The sequence below is a fragment of the Ahaetulla prasina genome, chromosome 8 (assembly GCF_028640845.1).
Source record: "Ahaetulla prasina isolate Xishuangbanna chromosome 8, ASM2864084v1, whole genome shotgun sequence".
Taxonomy (NCBI): Eukaryota; Metazoa; Chordata; class Lepidosauria; order Squamata; family Colubridae; genus Ahaetulla; species Ahaetulla prasina.
In genome coordinates, this window is record NC_080546.1 from 60,763,855 (window position 1) to 60,786,823 (window position 22,969).

Genomic DNA, 22,969 nt, shown 5'->3' on the forward strand with positions numbered 1-22,969 from the left:
CTTTTGGAGGGGGAAGTGCGTCTTATACTCCAAAAAATACAGTATGTATAGGGGAACAAAAGATTTTTTTTTTTGTTTACATTTATGGAAGACTATATCAAGTTACCAATCTCTCTAATATGGCAAAGGAGGTGTTCATTAAACATAGTTTATAAGACTTGTGGTTATATGATGAATTTTGAGTGCTGCTCAACATTGGCAACATTGGATGGCAACATTGGATGTTGAAGCAAGTTTGGTATCTGAAAGAGGCAGGGTAATGTTAAATTACCTTGAGTACCCTGGATATTTATGCAGCAAAGGGACAACCCACTAAATAAACAAAAGTATTTCAAAATATTTATGAGATAATAATAGAAACAAAAATAACAAAATAGCATTAATAAAACAATAATGCCAAAAGTAAAACAATACAGAGACACCCCTATGTTAAAACATATGAAACATTGAAAATATCAAAAAATACAAAGAATCTCACTTCATCATAAATTTGTTTATGTGCTTACTGGTCGTCTAAGGTATGTATTTTAGAAATGGCAGTAAATGGCAGCCTTCCATCCTTTATAAGGTAGGTAAAATGAGGACCCAGATTGTTGGGGGGGCAATAAGTTGACTTTGTAAATATACAAATAGAATAAGACTATTGCCTTATACACTGTAAGCCGCCCTGAGTCTTCGGAAAAGGGCGGGATATAAATGTAAATTAAAAAAAAAAATCACCTTTATCCAAATTTTGGTGACCATGGGCCTCATCTCAGATATGAAAGAATTCAAAAAAAGTTTCTTTAAAAGACTACTAGACAACACATGAACCATTGGGTTATTGTTTCAGAGATATTTACTTAAACGGAAACAGAATGACTAAGGGGAAAGAGTAGAAGTGGGAAAGCGAACAGCTTCCAACTTCCTTCCAGCTTGACTATGACTTCACTCTGATAGTTGATTGTGGGATTGGTCTACATAGCCTCCAGAAGGCTGGGGCAGGACCAGTCTCCCTGATCTCCAGAAACCAAAGGAAGAGCAAGTGTACTCATCTTTCAAAGGGCTAGAGTGGTAGTCCACTAAACTTCTGGGTGGCCCTGGGGCAGCAATGGACCAACCACAAATTTGCCAAGTTTCAGTCCCATGGAAGACATGGGTCCCAGATTTTTGACATTCTGTAAGTTAGCCCTTTTGAGGTACATTGGTTCAAAAGCTATTGCACTATGATGCATTGTTTCACTCAGTTAAAGATTTCAGACACAAGAGCTTTAGTACTATAAGGATAATACAAGAACAATCCAATATATAAGGACACTTGTGAAGGAATCATGGGAAAATTTTTTTCCCAAGCAGCTAGTATAGGTGTTTTTAAACCATATCCAATATTACCCAGTCTTAGTATTTAACAGTATTGTTTCCATTTAGTGCACTTAGTGTTTAAGATTTAAGTTATTATGATGGCAATGGTATTATGCTGATTATGGATAATTAACCATTGAAGTTTTAGTTTTAAAGTTTTAGTTTTAAAAACTAAATTTCGCTGGATTAAATTCAGTCTGGTGAATTCATCAATGAAATGAATGTTATTGGTAGAACGGTCCCACCTCCCTTTTATCTTTACAATGCTGCTAACCATTTTAAATCGTCAAAATGTGTAGTATGTGATATAATTAAAAGACAAAACACATGTTTATAAGTAATACTATGCTCAATTGCTAACTTCCAATAATGCAAGTTTAATATATTCCATTTTAAATTATTCAAAATGCATCTAATGGAGAGAGCTCCTTTCTTTTAGTCTAGTATTTATATTTCTATTAACCATAGAACTCATATAATTGTGTTGGAAAGTCAGGATAACTCCTTTTTACCCTCTGACTCCACATTGGGCTGTGTGGCAGAGGGGGATATTATTAGGATGAGATTCTAAGGAGCAAAATTTTTTATTTATGTACATGGAATATTGCTGGTTTAAATTTTGAAACTTATTTTCATTATATCTTAATGTCCTATGTATATTTTTAACTAGTTTTTAATATGTTAATAATAAACACCATATCATCACTTAAATTTCTCCTAAGCAGTTTCACAAGTGTAAAAATTCAGTATTCATTACAGTCTAAAACTTTAATGAATAATAGTTCTGTGCAGTAGATACATCTCTTCATAAAGAGTTGGCGTGTGTTTGTGCGTGTGCATGAGCACGCATGCCAAGAATAGCTCTAAATCTTCATATTGCTGTTGGTTGGCATGCTGGTTAGTTTACTGGGAGTTGAAATCCATCAGTTTCAGAAGTAAAGAGATTTTAAAATGTCCAGAAATATTAAAACAATGGGAACCTGTTTTTCCTAGAATAAAAAACATGGAAATATTAGAAGAAAATAAAACATATAAATAATGTATGCTGCTACCAATGTCTACCCTACTCCCAGTGTTTTGAGGCCTAACGGAGGACAGGAAGTCATCCAGCAACTTTAAAGTAAAAAGTGAAAGAAAGCTCCTGAAAAAAGGATTGATTACTTCTTCTTTGAGTCAGGGTCCCTTGCCAGATGATCTGCATTTTTGTTCTTCCATTTGAGACCTTTTAACTCAGGGGTGTCAAACTCATGTCGTCATGGAGGCATCACGTGACATATCGGGACTTTTTTCCCCTTCGCTAAACCGGGTGTGGGCATGGCCAGCGTGTGACGCAATCTGCCTGTTGGCTACAGGCTTGACAGCCCTGTTTTAACTTGTTCTCTGGGTATACAAAATGCAATGATCTGATAAGTTTAATTTGTCCTGCATTACTGTATATTGCTTTAGAAATCATTCTGGGAACTAAAACCTAAGTATCATCGTATACTTTCTAAACTACAGGTGGTCTCCAACTTACAACCACATTTGAGCCCAAAATTTATGTTACTAAATGAGAAATTTGTTATGTGAGTTTTGCCCCATTCTCCAGTGGGCTGCTTGGAGATTCCAAGCAAGATTTAACTTAAATCCTATTGCCAGAGACTGGGTTGATAGAATTCCTTGGCCATGCCTCTCTTGCCCGGCTGAGTTCCAGTTTTTCAACTCAGTCAGCCAAGAGAGACATTTATTAATTTGCTCTATCAACTTTAGTCTAGGACAATAGCATTTTTTGCGTGGAGTCTTCAATCTTTGAATTTTTTTGCCAAAGAGGGGCCAGCATGCTGCAGGTGAGTGAGCTGGTCTACTCTGGCAAGCCTGGACCGATCACCACCATCCTGAAGAGATCTACTTTAGGTAAGCAGTGTATCCAGGGTCAATCCTTGCATGGGGATCCTCCGTGGTGCTGGCCTCTGGATTCTAACCCACCTAGCTGCTTGTGTGTGCGCTGATGTCTCTGTAAGAGAAGTAAAACCGCCACCACCTATGTCTGTTTTTCCCCCCGGGGGAAGCTGCTCTGGAGTCACTGTCCGGCTGGAAGGATATACTTCATGTTTATTTGATTTGCATGGTGCTGGGAGGGCTTTCATCATGCCCTCGTGCCCCTGGGAGCTTTGTTTAGGTGGGGGGGAGGCGTTTTGAGTGGCGGCGTTGCCGGGCTCATCCCGTGTATTGGGCCCTCTGGTGGCCGCCTGTTTGATTTGGAGTAGAGGCTCTGGGAGAGCCGGAATTTGCTCTCGCACCTCATTTTTTTTCTATCTGTGAGGCTCTTTGGCCAGCTGCAAGGGGGAGGGGTGCTAGGAGAGCCGGAATTCGCTCTCATGATGTTCAGCTGTGGAGCTGCAGAGCTGTAGGAGCAGCGGTGTTGCCAGGCTCAGCTTGTTTTGGATGATGTTGGAGGCTTCAGCCTTGCAGATTGCCGCACAGTGCTGGGGGGGTAGTTTTTGCCTTTGCGGCGTTTTTCTGATCAGCTGAGAGGCGCGGAGGCGCCCCAGTGCATGCGCAGAGCAGTGGCTTGCCCAGGAGCTGTACTTGTGCAACTGGGGACTTATGATTGGAAAATTTCCACTCCAATCCCATTTCTAAGCCACTTCCGGGAGACAGTGTCAGGCTGGCACGTTCTCATTCTGACGGACAATGTGGCCACAAAAGCCCACATACATCAGGAGGGAGGAACCCGATCCAGGTCCCTCATGGCAGAGGCTGAGAAGCTGAGTCTCTAGGCAGAGAGACACGTTCTCTCTGTCAGGGCAGAGCACATCTCTGGGGTAACGAATATGCAGGCGGACTGGCTGAGCAGAATGACCCTGGACCACTCAGAGTGGCGTCTGCACCTGGATCTCTTCAAAGAGGTATGTGATAGACCTGTTTGCCCAGCCATCCAATGCTCGGCTACCGAGGTTCTTCTCCAGGTTCGCAACCCCAGGGGCAGAGGGGACCAATGCTCTCTGCAGTCCCTGGCCTCAGCGGCTGTTTTATGCTTTCCCCCCGATTCCCCTCATCCTGAGGGTCATTCAGAAGATATTGGAGGAGAGGGCAGAAATCCTGCTTCTGGCTTTGCATTGGCCCAGGCGTTCCTGGTTCGTGGATCTAGTCAGCCTCTTGGTGTCCCATCCCTGGCAGATCCCCCGGGACAGGATATCTCTCAGCCAGGGGGTTGTTCTACATCCGGAGCCTCAGTGGCTCCAGCTGACCACCTGGTACTTGAGAGGTGTCTCCTGAGGAGAGAAGCTGTCGGGGAAGGTCATCCGGACCATCCAGGTGACCTTCTACAAACCGGATTTATGATGCCACCTGGAGGACATTTTGCCATTGGTTTTCCTCGCAGCACCTTGACCCCTTGGGAGCCTCGTTTCCTGACGTGCTGGAATTCTGCAAACCGGACTTGACAGGGGGTTATCTCCCAACATCCTTAGGAGATAGGTTGCAGCACTGACCAGTGTTGGCTGGAAAGAACAACCAACCCCTTACTACCACCCCAGAATACGTAGTTTTCTGAAGGGAGTTGCTAACTTGAGACCTTCGGTGGTGCATCGCTACCCCACCTGGGACCTGGCCTTAGTGCTTCAGGCTCTCACTTCAACTCCTTTTGAGCCCTTAAAGACCTCTAGTCTCCGACACTTGACACTGAAGGTGGCGTTCCTCTTGGCAATAACATCTGCCAGGAGGATATCTGAATTGGCAGCCTTGTCTGTAAGGGAGGACCTTTGCATTTTTCATGCAGATCGGGTGGTCCTTCGCTTGGACCCTTCGTTTCTGCCAAAGGTGAATTCCTGGTTTCATTGAGTCCAGGAGCTCATCTTGCCTAATTTTTGCCCCAGTCCCCATCATCCCGCAGAGGAATGCTGGCATACCCTGGATGTCAGGAGAGCTCTCCACAGGTACATTAAACGGATTTCTTCCTTTCGGAGGACAGAATCTCTGTTTGTGTCCTGCAACCATGGGCAGGACGGTGATTTCTTCTACCATCGGCCATTGGTTGAAGGCTTGCATTTCCAAGGCCTATGAGATGCAGGCTCGGCCTGTCCCGAGACGGACTACGGCTCACTCCACTAGGAGTGTGGCCACCACTGCTGCTTGGGCCACGCAAGCTCCTATAGTAGACACCTGGTCATCGCCCTTTATTTGGCATTATAAACTAGATATGTATGCCTCGGCTGAGGCGTCTTTTGGGCGTAGAGTTCTGCAGAGAGTGCATGCCACTAGGGGGAACAGGGACCGGTCGGTCTTCCTCCCCTAGTCCAGGCTTGGGTATATCTCTTGCCACATTTGTTAAGTGAATCACTGCAATTGTTAAATCAGTAATACGGTTGTTAAGTGAATCTGGTTTCCCATTAACTTTGCTTATCAGAAAGTTAAAAAAAGTGACCAAATGACCCTGGGACACTGCAACCGTCATAAATGTGAATTGGTTGTCAAACATCTGAATGTAAATCACATGGGAATGCTGCAACAGTCATAAGCATGAAAAATGGTTATAAGTCATTTTTTTCAGTGCCATTGTAACTTTGGTCACTAAGCAAAGTGTTGTAAGTTGAGGACTACCTATAGTTTATATATCATTTTAAAATAAAATATTAGGAAATATTCAATTATTCCGTGTTTTCTTAGTTTTGAAGGCCATGATAACATTGGGCATTTTTCTTTTTTAATTTTTCTTTTTTATCCCCTCCTGCTTATAATGGTAAAACTATACTCCAAGTGTTTCAATGATAGACTGAAAATAGTTTGGGCAAAGCCCCTACTATCTACCCTAGCACACTCTAGTAAAGCCCCTCTGGAATTTAACAATCTCTTTCATAGCCTCCCCCTGGAATATATGCAGACACATATAAAAGAGCAGTCATCAATAGTTTCTAAAAGGAGACATCCCAGCATTCTTACGACAGGAAGAAAAGTATCCTAGACTTCCCAAGGAAAAAAGGCAAATATTGGTGATCGGAGATTCAGGTCTTTGGGGAACAGAAACAATAGTCTGCAAACCGGACTTGACAGGGGGTTATCTCCCAACATCCTTAGGAGATAGGTTGCAGCACTGACCAGTGTTGGCTGGAAAGAACAACCAACCCCTTACTACCACCCCAGAATACGTAGTTTTCTGAAGGGAGTTGCTAACTTGAGACCTTCGGTGGTGCATCGCTACCCCACCTGGGACCTGGCCTTAGTGCTTCAGGCTCTCACTTCAACTCCTTTTGAGCCCTTAAAGACCTCTAGTCTCCGACACTTGACACTGAAGGTGGCGTTCCTCTTGGCAATAACATCTGCCAGGAGGATATCTGAATTGGCAGCCTTGTCTGTAAGGGAGGACCTTTGCATTTTTCATGCAGATCGGGTGGTCCTTCGCTTGGACCCTTCGTTTCTGCCAAAGGTGAATTCCTGGTTTCATTGAGTCCAGGAGCTCATCTTGCCTAATTTTTGCCCCAGTCCCCATCATCCCGCAGAGGAATGCTGGCATACCCTGGATGTCAGGAGAGCTCTCCACAGGTACATTAAACGGATTTCTTCCTTTCGGAGGACAGAATCTCTGTTTGTGTCCTGCAACCATGGGCAGGACGGTGATTTCTTCTACCATCGGCCATTGGTTGAAGGCTTGCATTTCCAAGGCCTATGAGATGCAGGCTCGGCCTGTCCCGAGACGGACTACGGCTCACTCCACTAGGAGTGTGGCCACCACTGCTGCTTGGGCCACGCAAGCTCCTATAGTAGACACCTGGTCATCGCCCTTTATTTGGCATTATAAACTAGATATGTATGCCTCGGCTGAGGCGTCTTTTGGGCGTAGAGTTCTGCAGAGAGTGCATGCCACTAGGGGGAACAGGGACCGGTCGGTCTTCCTCCCCTAGTCCAGGCTTGGGTATATCTCTTGCCACATTTGTTAAGTGAATCACTGCAATTGTTAAATCAATGTCTGTTGTTAAGTGAATCTGGTTTCCCATTAACTTTGCTTATCAGAAAGTTAAAAAAGGTGACCAAATGACCCTGGGACACTGCAACCGTCATAAATGTGAATTGGTTGTCAAACATCTGAATGTAAATCACATGGGAATGCTGCAACAGTCATAAGCATGAAAAATGGTTATAAGTCATTTTTTTCAGTGCCATTGTAACTTTGGTCACTAAGCAAAGTGTTGTAAGTTGAGGACTACCTATAGTTTATATATCATTTTAAAATAAAATATTAGGAAATATTCAATTATTCCGTGTTTTCTTAGTTTTGAAGGCCATGATAACATTGGGCATTTTTCTTTTTTAATTTTTCTTTTTTATCCCCTCCTGCTTATAATGGTAAAACTATACTCCAAGTGTTTCAATGATAGACTGAAAATAGTTTGGGCAAAGCCCCTACTATCTACCCTAGCACACTCTAGTAAAGCCCCTCTGGAATTTAACAATCTCTTTCATAGCCTCCCCCTGGAATATATGCAGACACATATAAAAGAGCAGTCATCAATAGTTTCTAAAAAGGAGACATCCCCAGCATTCTTACGACAGGAAGAAAAGTATCCTAGACTTCCCAAGGAAAAAAAGGCAAATATTGGTGATCGGAGATTCAGGTCTTTGGGGAACAGAAACAATAGTCTGCAAACCGAACAGTCAATTTAGGGAGGTATGTTGTCTCCCTGGAGCAAAAATTAAAGATATAACTGAGAACCTTACTAAAATAATCAACCCCACGAATTACTACCCCTCTCTTCTACTACACATGGGGACCAATGACACAACAATGAATCTAAAAACAATAACAAGATTACAAACAGCTAGGGGAGAAAATTAAAGCTGAAGTGGTGTTTTCATTTATATTGCGAACAAAAGACCAACATCCAATGAGGGAGCAAAGGATTTTAAAAATGAACCACTGGCTTAAAAATTGGTGTCATCAAGAAAACTTTGGTTTCCTAAACTGTGATCTGCATTACCTACATGAAGGGCTGCTGGCAAAGAATGGAGTCAACCTCACAAGAATTGGAAAGAATATATTCAGAATATATATATATATATTCTGACTGGCTCAGAACGGTTTTAAACTAAAATTGAGGAGGGGGGAAATCTTCAAGACCTTTAGAACCTAATTCCAAACAAAAACCACTAGATATCCAATCATATAAGGAGGTAGGATGTAAAGAGGAAGAAGATGAAGAAAAAAAGAAAAAACACAGTGAAGTAGAGAGTGATGAAAAAGATGGAAAATCCAGATATAAAGTAGGGGATATAAGAAACATACCCAAGACCCATAAAGGATTGAAATGTCTATACACTAACACTCAAAGTTTAGGGAACAAGCAGGGTGAAGTTGAAGCATTAGTACATGAAGGTAGATACGATATAATTGCCATTACTGAAACTTTGAGATGAAACTCATGACTGGAATGTACTGATGAAAGGATACAAACTATTCAAAAGAAACGGATCTAACAAAGGAAGAGGCAAAGTTGCATTATATATAAAATATCACTAGATTTCTACAGATATCCACAAAACCAAGGATGAAACCATCTAGAATCTATATGGGTTATTATAAAAGAAAAAAAAGAATGACGTTGCTATAGGCGTATACTACAGGCCATCTAACCAAGTAGAAGAAATAGATGAACTTTTTGCTAAATAATTAAATGTATATAGGAAATATACTGCAGTAGTAATGGAAGACTTTAACAACCCTATATCAACTGGGAGACAAACTCTGCAGCAAGTGGGAGATCAAACCAACCTAGCTGATAAATTTTTCATTCGAAAGGTAAAAGAGGAAACTAGAGGAAAAGCTATACTGGACCTAATTCTTACTAAATGATAGAGGGAGTTGAAGTTGCCGGAACTTTGGATGGGTGACCACATCATGTTGGAATTCAGTATAATGCAAACAAAAGCAATAGAACATAATCCAGCCAGTGTCTTAAACTTCAAAAGAGCTGATTTTAACGAACCCAGAGCCTAGGAAGAATTCCATGGATAAAATTTCCTAAAGAGGAAAACAACTCAAGAAGCTTGGGAAAAACACAGTCCACCACAATACCACTGAAAAAGAAAAACAAGAAATCCAAGAAGAAATCAGCATGGTTGCACAAAGATCTCTCAAACTAAAAGACAAAAAGGACAAGTACAAAAAATGAAAAGAGGGACACATAACTTTTCCTGAATGTTTCCCTGAAAATAAGACCCGGTCTTATTTTCTTTTGGGCTCCAAAATAAGCACTAGGGCTTATTTTTGGGAGATTCTTGTTCCTTTTTTTTTATTGAAAAAGTTTTACAAGATTTTTTCCCCTATACATCCCCCCTCCCCCTAACCCTTCCCCTCCCTCCTCTCTCCTTTCCCCTCCGACTTCCCAGAGCAAATACAGGGTATCGTATCTAACAATCATAAACTAAAATATGCTAATTAACATAAAATCCCATCCCTCTTTTTGAACCTCAACTCCCCTTTCCATAAAAAAAGAAGAAAAAGGAAAATATTAATACTAATACAATTACCTTCTATTCATATTTTGTTATTTCAATCTCCATTATATATATCTTTCAAAAATAATCTTTCAAATACGCTGATAATTCTACCTTCTCATCTAAGTCCATTAAGTTTAAAGTCCAATCTTCTGTAATAAACACTATCCCATCTTCCAATGTTATAATATCAAAAATTATTCCTCAGTATACCTTATAATCCATCATATTTATATATCCATCATACATAATAATAAACATCATCTTTCCTTATATAAATTTAACATTTACCTCATATTCTTCCCCATATTCCCCATACCATAAATTTCTAAACAATTTACATCCCATTTATCATACAATCCATAACTTCTTTCTACTTTTTATATTCAGAAATATCGCTTATAATTTACCCTATCCCATGAAAGGAAAGTATTTTCATTTGAAAATATTACTTCTTTACTCCTTGCTCTTTACGTTTAATAATTACAATCATACTTTGATCCTTCCCTACGGCTTTCTGTGTTTCTTCTCCCAAATTTACAGCCCCAATTTTAGGTTGTATTTGCTTTGCTTCCTTTTCTCCTTTTTTAAGCATTCCTATCTCTCCTTTATCTTAACTTCTAACAGTGGCAAACTTCCAGCCTTCAATACTTTAGTATAAAAATCTCTTGCTTTAAAAACTGTATTAAGACAATATTTCCCTCCCTTCTAGTTTACTGTTAATCCAGCTGGTACATTCCATCTGTATTGTATCTGGAGATTTCTAAGCTGATCTACCAAAAAAGCATATTTTTTCTATTTCTTAACATTTTAGGAGGAATTTCTTTCAATACCAACACCTCTTGTCCCAATATTTGAATTTTATTTCTATAAGAAACTTGTGAAATTTCATTCCTAATCTTCCTAGATGTAAAATAAATTACTACATCTCTTGGCAAATGTCTCTGCTTTGCAACCCATGAATTAACACGGTATTTTTTTTCAATTTGGATTTCAAAGTCCACTGGTTCCTGTCCAATCAGCTGTGCAAAAGCCTCTGCAAAAATCTTTTTTAAGTCCTCTCATTTATTTTCTTTCAAACCTCTTACTCTCAATGCAAATTCCATAACTCTGTATTGCAATAACACCCGCTCTTCTTCTGCTCTCTCCGCCTTGATCTGGAGCACCTCTATTTTATTTTTTAAGTCCAAATTAACTTGATTAATTTCTTCAACTCTATCATCCAACTGCTTTATATTCTCCGCCTTGGTCTAAAGCTCCTCTGTTTTGCTTTTTAAGTTCGAATTAACTTGATCCATCTCTTCCACTTTTTCATCCAATTATTTTGTGTATTCAACCAAAGTCTTAAATGCTGCCACCACTTCTTCTCTTATCTCTTCATCCTCAGCTGCAACAAAGTCTTTAATTTTCAATATTTTCTCCTTAATTTCCTTAATTTTTTTATCCCGACAGAAATTTAAGCCTTCAGAAATTCCTTCAGCTCCTCTTATAATTTATGTAGTTGAACTAACGGTGCTCCAACTTCCTTGAAAACAGCAGGCTGTATTTTTACAGAAGCCATCTTACTTTAATTTTATAATTTGAAAAAAAGTCAGTCTTTTCCTAAGCACAGTATTTAAGTTAAATAAGTCAGTTGTATAATCCTTCCAGCTTTCATTAGAGTTTCTTCATATAAATGTAAAATCCAGCAAGTTTAAGCAAAGTTATAAACGGTAACTGTGTTAATAAACACCTCTTTGACTTTCATGCCCATTATACTCAGACGCCATTTCCTTTCTTCTCAAACAGAATCCACAAACGGGGTTGAGGTCTGGTACTTACATCTATCTACCTTGCCTCCTGACATTGCTCTGTCTGGTTAAGTCAAAAATCCATTTAAACTCCATTTAAAATATTGATCGCAGCGTTTTGCTCTGCCAAAAAAGACAGAGGCATCCTGGATCCAGAACTCTTCGGGTTCCCAAGGGAGCTCTCCCCTTCAAGCCTCCAGGATCATTCCTGGTGCTGTTGGGGGGGGCTCTACCTCCACCCGATCGCTCACCTTTCCCTCTTCACCCGAGGGAAAGGTTTCCAAGCCGCTAGACAGCTGTTTTTCGCTGTTTTAGCAGCTCTACACGATCCAGGGCTGGCGGTCTAAAAAGACCATCCTCAACGACCAGCGGAGCCACAGGGAGTCCCGATTCTTGTTCCTTTTTAGTGCTGCTGGCGCAAGGAGGGGGGGTGGAGCTGTCCCATCCGCCCCACACTGGCTTACCTCAGGGCCCTTGCAACCAGGCCATCCATGCCCCAACATTTTCCTTGCCTCCTAGCAGTGGCTCCAACAGCCCTGTCCAGTAAAACCCTGCATGGCCACTTACCCACTTCTTCCGGCACCAGCATGGCCCCGGAGCAGGAGGCCGAGCAACACACCAGCCACGAGGTGGGGGGGGTTGAGCTGCCCCACACACCCTGTACCAGTTTACTTCAGGGGCCCCCCAGCCAGGCCATCCATGCCTCGATGCCTGCCTCATCTCATGGCCGCGGCACTGGCGCATTGCTCAGCCTCCTGCTCTGTTGTGGCCGCCAGCAAGCAGAAGTGGGCCGGTAGCCATATTGGGTCTTTAAGGATGTGGCTGTTGGAGCCAGCGCCATGAGGCAAGGCAGTTGTCATGACGTGGACAGCCTGGTTGCAGTGGCCTTGAGGTAAGCAAGTGTGGGACATCTCCCTGTCACTCCTGCTCCAGTGCCATGCTGGTGCCAGAAGAAATGGACTGATGGCCATGTGGGCTCCTGCTGCACATGGCTGCTGCTGCTGCAAGGCAGTTGTCAGGATGTGGATGGCCTGGCTGCGGGGGCTCTGAGATAAGCCGGTGTATGTGTGTAGCAGCTCCACACACCCCCACCTCACCTCGTGTCAGCACTGCGAGCAACCAGACAGAATGGATAGGTGGGTGGCTGCCAGGTGCTTCAATAGGGCTTATTTGGGGGGTAGAGGTTATATTGGGTGCACGTAAAGAAAACATACTAGGGCTTATTTTTGGGATAGGTCTTATTTTCTGGGAAACATGGTAAAACAGTAGTAGCAGACTGCCCAAATCTGCAAAGTCAGGAAAGCAAAGGCTCAGAATGAAAAAGACTTTCAACAAAAGTCAAAGATAATTTTAAAAAGTTTATTTCAACATAAAAATAAGAAAAAGGTCAAGGAAACAGGTCCACTTAAGAGGGAAGATGGCAAGGAAATAACAGCAGAGATAAACCAGAACTGCATAACTCGTTCTTTGCATCAGTCTTCACACACACAAAAAAAATCCTATAGCCCATTTTACCAAAAACATAACTGTAAAAGACAGACTAGAAATAAAAATAAACAAGAAAATGGTTAGAGAACACCTATCTGATCTTGATGAACCTGACCTGACAGATTACATCCCAGAGTTCTGAAGGAGTTGGCAAATGTTATCTCAGAACCATTGTACTATATCGTTCAAAAATCCTGGAACATTGTGGAATTATCTGAGGATTGGAAAAGGGCTGATGTGTTTCCCATCTCAAAAAGAAGAGGAAAAAAAACAGACCCAGGAAATTTCAGACCAATCAGCCTAAAAACAACAGCTGGGAATATACTCATATACACACCCTAATCAAAAAATAGATCTGCAAACATCTAGAAACAAATAAAAGTTATAACTAAAAGCCAGCATGAGTTTGTTTAAAATCATGCTAAACCAATCTTATTTCATTCTTTGACAAAGTGACTAAATTAGTAGATTAGCAAAATGTTGTGGACAGAGTACAGACTTCAGTAAGGCATTCAACAAAGTATACTACAACCTACTCCTTGGTAAGCTAGAAAAATGTAGTATAGACAGCATCACCACCAGATGGATTTGTAACTGGCAAATGCAACGAGTAGTCCTTAATGGTACTATACCTTAATGGTACTATATCTATCCTGTTTTCCCCAAAATAAGACATCCCCTAATAATAAGCCCAATCGGGCTTTTGAGCGCATGGCAATAAGGCCAAGCGCTTATTTCAGGATTCAAAAAAATATCAGACTGGGTTGTATTTTCGAGGAAACACGGTACATGCAGTGGTAAGCGGTGGGGTACCATAAGCTTCTGTCTTAGGCCCAGTACTCTTCATAAGTGGCTTAGATGAGGGAATACAAGGGGAAAATTTGCAGATGACACTAATTTAGCAGGAATAGCCAACATCCCAGAAGACAAGCTCAGATCCAAAAAGATCTTGATGGATTTGAGCAATGGGCTCTATTCCACAAAATGAAATTTAATGTGGAGAAAAGCAAGGTTTTACACGTAGGCAGGAAAAACCAAAGGTATAAATACAAATTAGGTGAAACCCAGCTCCAAAACAGTAACTCTGAGAGGGACCTTGGAGTCCTAGGCTTAAATGTGGCAGTAACCAAACAAGCTAATACAATCCTTGGTTGTATAAACAGAGGTATAGAATCAAAATCACATGAAATATTAGTACCGCTTTATAAAGCTTTAATAAAGCCACACCTGGAATACAGTTTTGGTCACCACATTACAAAAAAGATGTTGAGAGTTTGGAAAAAATGCAAAGAAGAGCAACTAACATGATTAAAGGCCTGGAGACAAAAACATATAAAGAATGGTTGCAGGATTTGTGTTTGGCTAGAAAAGAAAAGAAAGATTAGGAGGGACATGATAGCAATATTCCAGTATTTGACAGGTTGCCACAAAGAGGAGGGGCTCAACTTATTTTCCAAAGCACCAGAGGGCAAGACAAGAAACAATGGATGGAAACTAATCAAGGAGAGAAGCAACCTGGAATTTAGAAGAAACTTTCTAACAGTGAGAACAATTAACTAGTGGAACAGCCTGCTTTCAGAAGTTGTGGGTGCTTCATCACTGGAGGTTTTTAAGAAGAGACTGGCAAGTAGTACATGTCATTTAATGGAGTGAAAATTAATTTGCAATTTTTTTTACTGAGGGGTTCTAAAAATGTGTGTTTACACCAAGAATTCAAATTTGCGGTTATTTTTGCAATTGTACAACATTTAGCTTGGTATGGTAAATCCATGTCTGATCGTATACCCCACAAAAGTCTCTTGTAACCCAAATATTGTTAATTTTATCTTCTCAAAATTATACTTTCAAAACTTAGCATCACAAAGCAATTATCTGAGTTACAATTTTTTTTAAACAATTTCATCAAGTCTTGTTTTGATTTGATCTTTGACATCAGTCACTAACTTGCTTCTTAGCTTCTGATATTAAACCCTCACGTTTCTCACATGTATACACGCTGCTTGCTACCTCTGTGACCTGTTTCACACATCTCTCTATTGATTGGGCATGACAGGCCCACTGTGGTACATGCATTGGTTCATCAATGAACTTTTTATTTCCGCTATAGTAAGTTAGCACGTCAAAGGTGGCTCATATACACCTTCAAACCAGTGAATCAGCTCCAGCAGAGTGGGTTCTCTGTCATTGATTAAAGGCATTTTTCTTGCATGTTCAGAAAAATCTCCCACCACATCATCATCTGCACCCCTCAAGTCAATGAACTTTTGCACACCAGCTCTCCTCTTGAATATCATCTGAACACAACAGTGTCTGGATTATCATTTCACTGAAAGCATGCCATGCTGAGCACTGAATGGTTGGCAAAACAGCTTGTACTACAGTCACCTTTTGCAGTCTGACTTGCTGCAACTGAAACAACACATGCCTTTAATCCAGGAATGTTTTAGTTTGATGTCGAACCAGAAGGGCAGTGCACCCCAACGAAGTTTCCACTATCATCCTTAAGTTTTGGAGAGTTTTGCCTTTAAAGCCATCTTTGGAAAAGATGGCTTTGCCATATTCGACAAAGCCTATTTGCAGTTGTCAACCAGTGTGAATGGCTTACGGGGCCAATTTCCACAAGAACCAGATCTGTGGGAAGTTCTGGCCTTACAGCCTGTGTGATCCTATATCCATACTCTTGATCAGTAGAGAGATCCTTTCCAACACAGTCACTCAGTGAAATGAGAGGGTCACCAATTGAAACTGGTGAATGAAGAATCAATGTCAAGTTATGTTGCAGTGTCTAGCATGTTGCCAATTTTACCTGCCCATTTGTTGTTAGACAATTTCTTCCCATCCAATTTTGTGATTAAGTGTCATAGAGATAACTCATTTGTGTACACCAACCAGATCAAGCTTGATCTTCTACCCACTACATGACAGTACCTTCACAGTCAGTATTAACATTTGTAAAATCTCCTCCAGTGGCCCTCAAGCTTTTGTCAATGCCTTTCTTCTTCATGAAATATACCAGATTATCTGCAATCACTTGAGCAGATTTTGTTTTACTGTTTTTGAGCCTTTCTCTGGAATGAAATGATAACTATATCTTCCATGCAGCTCACTGCACATGGAATAATATTCTTCTTTGGACATTGTTAATTTATAGTTCCTCTCCCAAAATTGTTGCCATTTGTCTAGATCTATTGAATATCCAAAATTTTAGGCCCATTGTCAGGGTTCCAAGGAACACCCCCAACAAAATAAAGCTCTGAGGCCTGAGGTTCCTCAAAGTTCCAATTTGTTAGAGATGTCATGTTGGCACAGCTGGAAAAACCCAAAACTGAAAGCTTCCAGGTGTTCCACACCCAGCTAACAGTTCACAGCCCTGCCCCACACCCACAAGTCCAATTAACTCTTCACACTCAATTAGATACAGTCTTCAGGCAATCTACATCAGACGTAGGCAAAAGTCCTTGAATACGGAATGTTGTTATAACTAACTTTCTACTGCTCCAACAACAAGCCCGTCCCAGCTAAAATATGTGGCAGTTAAGAAGCAAAAAGAAAATTGCCTTCCAAAACTGACATCCATGCTATCATTGTTTCCTTTACTTGTTCATCTACTAATTCAATACCCAACAAAACATAGTAAATTTTTAAAATTAATTTATCTTCCATTCCTGTGAGATTCCTATCCAGCTCTGTCTTTTCTAGATAAAAACCGTATATTGGCATCTTTTTCATATCTTGTTTGTATTTGCATGTACATATACCAATCTAATTCAGTCCCCTGTTCTTCCAAGTCTTGTTTCCGCTTCAGTTCCCCCCATCTGTTAATAACTTCAGTTCCCCCCATCTGTTAATAATAAAAAGTATTAGAATGCATTAAAGCTTCCATTGTTGATAACCATGTTGGAATTTTCATATAATATTTGTCTCTAACCTTCTCCCATATCAATAGCAGCGCATTTCTTATATAGTGTCTATGAAAGGAATAATGTTCTTCTTTGATAGTACTGGGGTATTACAGGTCTGAATTGTTTGCTTTCAGCATAACTTTAATTGCATCTACATGGCCATCAAAGAAGATGCATTATATTTTGCCCTTCTTACAGAGCTCATCAAATTCTTGATCTAAGGACTTCATAATTTTTTCCTGGTCTCTCTTGACTTTATTGTGATCAACTACAAGTCTCTTGACTTCTTCGGTGATCAAGCTAGTATCTATGAAGTCGACTGTGGTTATGGCAGCAGTGGCACATAGACCAACACCATATCTTATGCTCTTCATAGCGACATTTGTTATTTCTAATCTATTGTATTCTGTCTTTTCTTTTGAAGTAAAGGGCATGTGTGTTTGGTCTTAGGCCTCTACATAACTTCCATCACATTCATCTTCATCATCAGTCATCTGTCCTTCATTTTCATCATAAGAGATAATATCTTCATTTGTCAGTATTGAAATGTCTGGAATACTCTGCTTATGTTTAGTGACCTTTTATCTCTCATTGTCTTGCCGCTTTTGCCTTTTGACTAGTCGTTTCTGCTCATGCAATCTGGCAAACCAATCTGGTGTGATCCAAAAGAACCAATCCTCTTTCAATGGTATCTTCATCTCCTTAAGGCAGGTACAGTTAATGTGAGCTTCTTTTTTGCACCCAACAGGGCAGCTGAACTTGGCACACAGAACAATTTGACACTTGCAGTTGAATATGTCAAACAGTTTGTCAAGTTTCACATTGTTCTTTCACAAGTTTCACAAGTTTCTTTGACATCTAGCTTTCCTCTACCAAGAGATATGTTTTTGGCTTGATCTCAGATCTCTTGAATCTTGTTCAAGATTGTCACTCGTGACTTTACAGCAGAGTCACAAAAGAACTGTTCGCTCATTCCTACTTTTCTAGCACTTTTAGATATATGTCTCTGTATAGTTTCTATCATCATCACTACTTTGTTCTCTTAACAGTAGGCCATATCTTAGAATGTCTCGCAGTGTTGGGAGTTCAGACAGCGCATGTCTGCCAGTCCTAATTAGGTTGCTCATATGAGTGAATGTTCCCAATCTTGTTCTTTTTTAGAAGCCATTACAGATCACCCTCACAGGAAATGAGGCCAGCAGTATTAACAGTGTCAGACAAAATAATGTTTAACAAAAAGAGAAAGACAGCTAAACCTGTGAAATGAAACAAACAAAAAATATTAAAAAGTTATGATACTTATGTAGTTACTTACCAAACACATTAAATTATATGAAAGTAATCAAAATATCTTTACAATTCCTAGGCATGTCACAACTTTTGAGCACCCGTTATGTTTGGAAATTGAAAGTTGAAAATTTTGACATGTCCTACCAGTAGACAGTCACTTGTCTGAAATGATATAAGGTCTGCTTGAGCAGGGGGTTGAACTTGAAGACCTCTAAGGTCTCTTCCAGCTCTATTTTGATTGATTGAATGAATATTCTTAAATTAGTACTTATATCTGAATTGTATTGTATTGACTAATAAATAAATTTTTAAACAGATATGCTATATCTTGTGCTGAAAATTCTGCAGGTTAATGAGTAATGTAACATATCAAATGCAAGAACAACAACAATGAGCACCACTAATCAGAGAAGGCTGAATTAAAATAGAGGATCAGCATTTAACAAATATCAGACCAAACTTGAATGGAACCAGTTAACAATCACAGTGACTTCCTTCTGCATATTTGTAACTTTTCCTCATATAAATAGAATGTAATATTAATTCATATTTCATGTTAAAGTAGTTTATTTGAATTCTAATATTCAGTCTCTATTATTTTTATGTGACTCAAGGCAGTGCACATATATAAAACTCTTCTGCTGTTTGAGATTATTTTAGATATATTAAGATGTATTAATACGTTCAACTTTCATATTATACTCAGGCAAAAAGGATGGATGGCTGCAGAAAGAGCTAAACAAGTCGAAGAATTTTGGCAACGGAAGCGAGAAGCCATGCAAAACAAAGCCCGCGCTGAAGGACATATGGTATGAAACCTTGGTATTCTACTGTGCAGGCATTTAAAGTATCTTTTTTATTGTTAACTCTGTTATCTACTTAATCTTATATTATCTATTAAAATCTAATACCTTTTAAAGGTAGAGGTAAAGGTTCCCCTTGCACATACATGCTAGTCGTTCCCGACTCTAGAGGGCGGTGCTCATCTCCGTTTCAAAGCCAAAGAGCCAGTGCTGTCCGAAGACGTCTCTGTGGTCATGTGGCCGGCATGACTTAATGCCAAAGGCGCACGGAATGCTGTTACCTTCCCACCAAAGGTGGTCCCTATTTTTTCTACTTGCATTTTTTACATGCTTTTGAACTGTTAGGTTGGCAGAAGCTGGGACAATTAACGGGAGCTCACCCTGTTACACAGCAGCACTAGGGATTCAAACCGCTGAACTGCCGACCTTTTGATTGACAAGCTCAGCATCCTAGCCTCTGAGCCACCACGTCCCTATAATAACTTTTATGACAAGACAAATATAATTTTTATATCTTAGAATCTTGGTTAAATAGTCCATGAAATATAAATAAAATATTTTTTATTTTAATATTACTCATTGTCAGAAACTATTTTATTTCTATTATATCTTTTGCATCTTCCTTTTTATTTTCTTTAATATACAGTGATTGTAATTTGCAGTTTACATGGCAATAATAGTTATAAATCCTAACATGTATTTTAAAATGCAGTCATGTATGTCTGTGTATATTTCCTTGAGAATAATTTTCTAACTTCTGATTAATCCAACTGCAATGTAAATTAATTTTAAAATTTGGGGAAACAAGCATTCTTGCTTTTTCTAATAAGTTCCTTTTAATTAAATCACTTTTTAAATTATACTCTAAGACTTAAGGGAGCAATGGAGAATTAAAATAGAAAAAATAAATCCTTCAATATATATGGATCTTTGCTTTCTTTAATACACCTAAAACAGATTATTCAAAAATAAAGCTTTGTTCTAACTAACATGCTTTACTATTTTATGATATAGGTTTTATACATAATTATATAATTATTGGGCTATTTATATGAAAACCAGAGCTGCCTCCTATACACTGTGTGCACAATTATTAGGCAAGTCCCATCTCACTCATTTATTTTCATCTTTTAAAGTCAGAAAAATAAACAACTCAAAATTTAGAAATAAACATTTCTGACAGTTCCCCCCCCCCCCAAAAAAAAATCAGTGACCAATATAGCCATCCTTCTTTTCAATAACAGTCATAAGCCTCCCCTTCATGGAGTCTGTCAGTTTCTTGATTTGTTGATGATCAACTTTTTGTGCAGACCCAACCATAGCCTCCCAGACACTGTTCAGAGAGGTGTGCTGTTTTCCTTCACCATAAATCTCCCATTTAAGAAGGGCTCACAAGTTCTCAATAGGGTTTAGGTCAGGTGTGGAAGGCAGCGAAGTCATTATCAATGATCTGGTGTTAGATGATTTAGTAACAGAACCAATGTCATGGTCGGATCATTTTCTCCTTCGCCTAGACTTCCGAACCGCCATTCACCACCGCAGGGAGACGGAACCTACACGGTGGTTCCGTCCCAGGCGCCTGATGGACCCCGAGAGGTTCCTGACGGAGCTTGGGCCATTCCCTGAGGAACTGGCCCACGGCACGACTGAGGAACTGGTCGCGGCCTGGGAACAGGCCGCGGCCGGGGCCTTGGACCGTGTCGTGCCTTTGCGGCCTCTGACCCGGCGGAGATCTCGTCCGGCCCCTTGGTACTCCGAGGGGCTGAGGGAGATGAAACGCCGGAGAAGACACCTGGAGAGCACCTGGAGGTCCAGTCGCTCCGAAGCTGATCGGACACTAGTTAGGTCCTATTCTAGGACCTACCTAGTGGCAATGAGGGAAGCGAGGCGTTTCTACGCCTCCACCCTCATTGCGTCGGCAGATAACCGCCCGGCCGCCCTGTTTCGGGTGACCCGCTCTCTCCTACATCAGGAGGTGCGGGATGACCCGTTGCAGGGACGAGCCGAGGAGTTTAGCGGTTATCTATACGATAAAATCGCTCAGCTGAGGGACGGTCTGGACCGAATTTGGGATGATCCAAGCGAGGCAGAGGAGGCACGACTTGTTGAGTCCATTTGGGATGAGTTTGACCCTGTGGCTCCCGAGGACGTCGACAGGTTGTTGGGGAGGCTGCACGGCACGACATGTTTACTGGACCCGTGCCCTTCCTGGCTGGTACTGGCCACTCAGGCGGTGACACGAGGCTGGCTCCAGAGGATTATCAACGCTTCTTTATTGGAAGGGGTTTTCCCTGCCGCCTTGAAAGAGGCGGTGGTGAGACCCCTCCTTAAGAAGCCCTCCCTGGACCCAGCTATTTTGGGTAATTATCGTCCAGTCTCCAACCTTCGCTTTGTTGCGAAGGTTGTAGAGAGTGCCGTGGCGCGACAGCTACCCCAATACCTGGATGAAGATGTCTATCTAGACCCGTTCCAGTCCGGCTTCCGACGCGGATACAGCACGGAGACAGCTTTGGTCGCATTGGTGGATGATCTCTGGAGGGCCAGGGACAGGGGTTATTCCTCTGCCCTGGTCCTATTAGACCTCTCGGCGGCGTTCGATACCATCGACCATGGTATCTTGCTGCGCCGGCTGGGGGGATTGGGAGTGGGAGGCACCGTATATCGGTGGTTCTCCTCCTATCTCTCCGACCGGACGCAGACGGTGTTGACAGGGGGGCAGAGATCGACTGCGAGGGCCTCACTTGTGGGGTCCCGCAGGGTCGATTCTCTCGCCCCTACTGTTCAACATCTACATGAAGCCGTTGGGTGAGATCATCAGTGGTTTCGGGGTGAGATACCAGCAGTACGCTGATGATACTCAGCTGTACTTCTACACCCCGGGCCATCCCAATGAAGTTGTTGAAGTGCTGTCCCGGTGTTTGGAAGCCGTACGGGTCGGGATGGGGAGAAACAGGCTCAAGCTTAACCCCTCCAAGACGGAGTGGCTGTGGATGCCGGCATCCCGATTCAGTCAGCTGCAGCCGCAGCTGGCTGTCGGAGGCGAGTTATTGGCCCCAAAGGATAGGGTGCGCAACTTAGGCGTCCTCCTGGGTGATCGGCTGTCGTTTGAAGATCATTTGACGGCCGTCTTCAGGGGGGCCTTCACCAGGTTCGCCTGGTCCGGCAGTTCGCCCTTCCTTGATCGGGATGCCTTATGCACAGTCACTCATGCCCTCGTTACCTCTCGCTTGGATTACTGTAATGCTCTCTACATGGGGCTCCCTTGAGGTGCACTCGGAGGCTTCAGTTAGTCAGAATGCAGCTGCGCGGGTGATAGAGGAGCTACGCGTAGCTCCCATGTAACACCGCTCCTCGCAGACTGCACTGGCTGCCTGTGGCCTTTCGAGTGCACTTTAAGGTGTTGGTTACGACCTTTAAAGCGCTCCATGGCTTAGGACCTGGGTACTTACGGGACCGCCTGCTGTTACCACATGCCTCCCACCGACCCGTACGCTCCCATAGAGAGGGACTTCTCAGGGTGCCGTCCGCCAAACAATGTCGGCTGGCGGCCCCCAGGGGAAGGGCCTTCTCTGTGGGGGCTCCCACTCTCTGGAACGAGCTTCCCCCGGGTTTACGTCAAATACCTGACCTTCGGACATTCCGTCGCGAACTGAAGACACATCTTTTTATTCGCGCGGGGCAGGCTTAATTGGATTTTAAAAGTGAATTTTACCAATTTTAAATGGGGTTTTAATTGACGATGATTTTTAACATCAGGCTAATTTTGAATAAGTTTTTTAAGGGTATTTAAATTGTGTATATTTGTATTGTTGGTTTTATTTTGCCTGTACACCGCCCTGAGTCCTTCGGGAGAAGGGCGGTATAAAAATCAAATCAAATAAATAAA

The 22,969-nt window shown here is 41.6% G+C and overlaps 1 protein-coding gene across 12 annotated transcripts in view; it reads left to right on the forward strand.

Annotated features, from left to right (window-relative positions):
• NEK1 (NIMA related kinase 1) overlaps positions 1-22,969 on the forward strand; it is a 111,298-nt gene that overhangs the window by 32,547 nt on the left and 55,782 nt on the right. For all 12 annotated transcript variants that reach the window (XR_009156249.1, XM_058192545.1, XM_058192548.1 and 9 more), the window contains one exon: positions 18,987-19,089. Coding sequence is in view for 11 of the 12 variants with exons in the window: in XM_058192545.1 (XP_058048528.1) it covers positions 18,987-19,089 (103 nt within the window). In the remaining variant the exon portion in view is untranslated. The remainder of the gene's footprint in view (positions 1-18,986; positions 19,090-22,969) is intronic.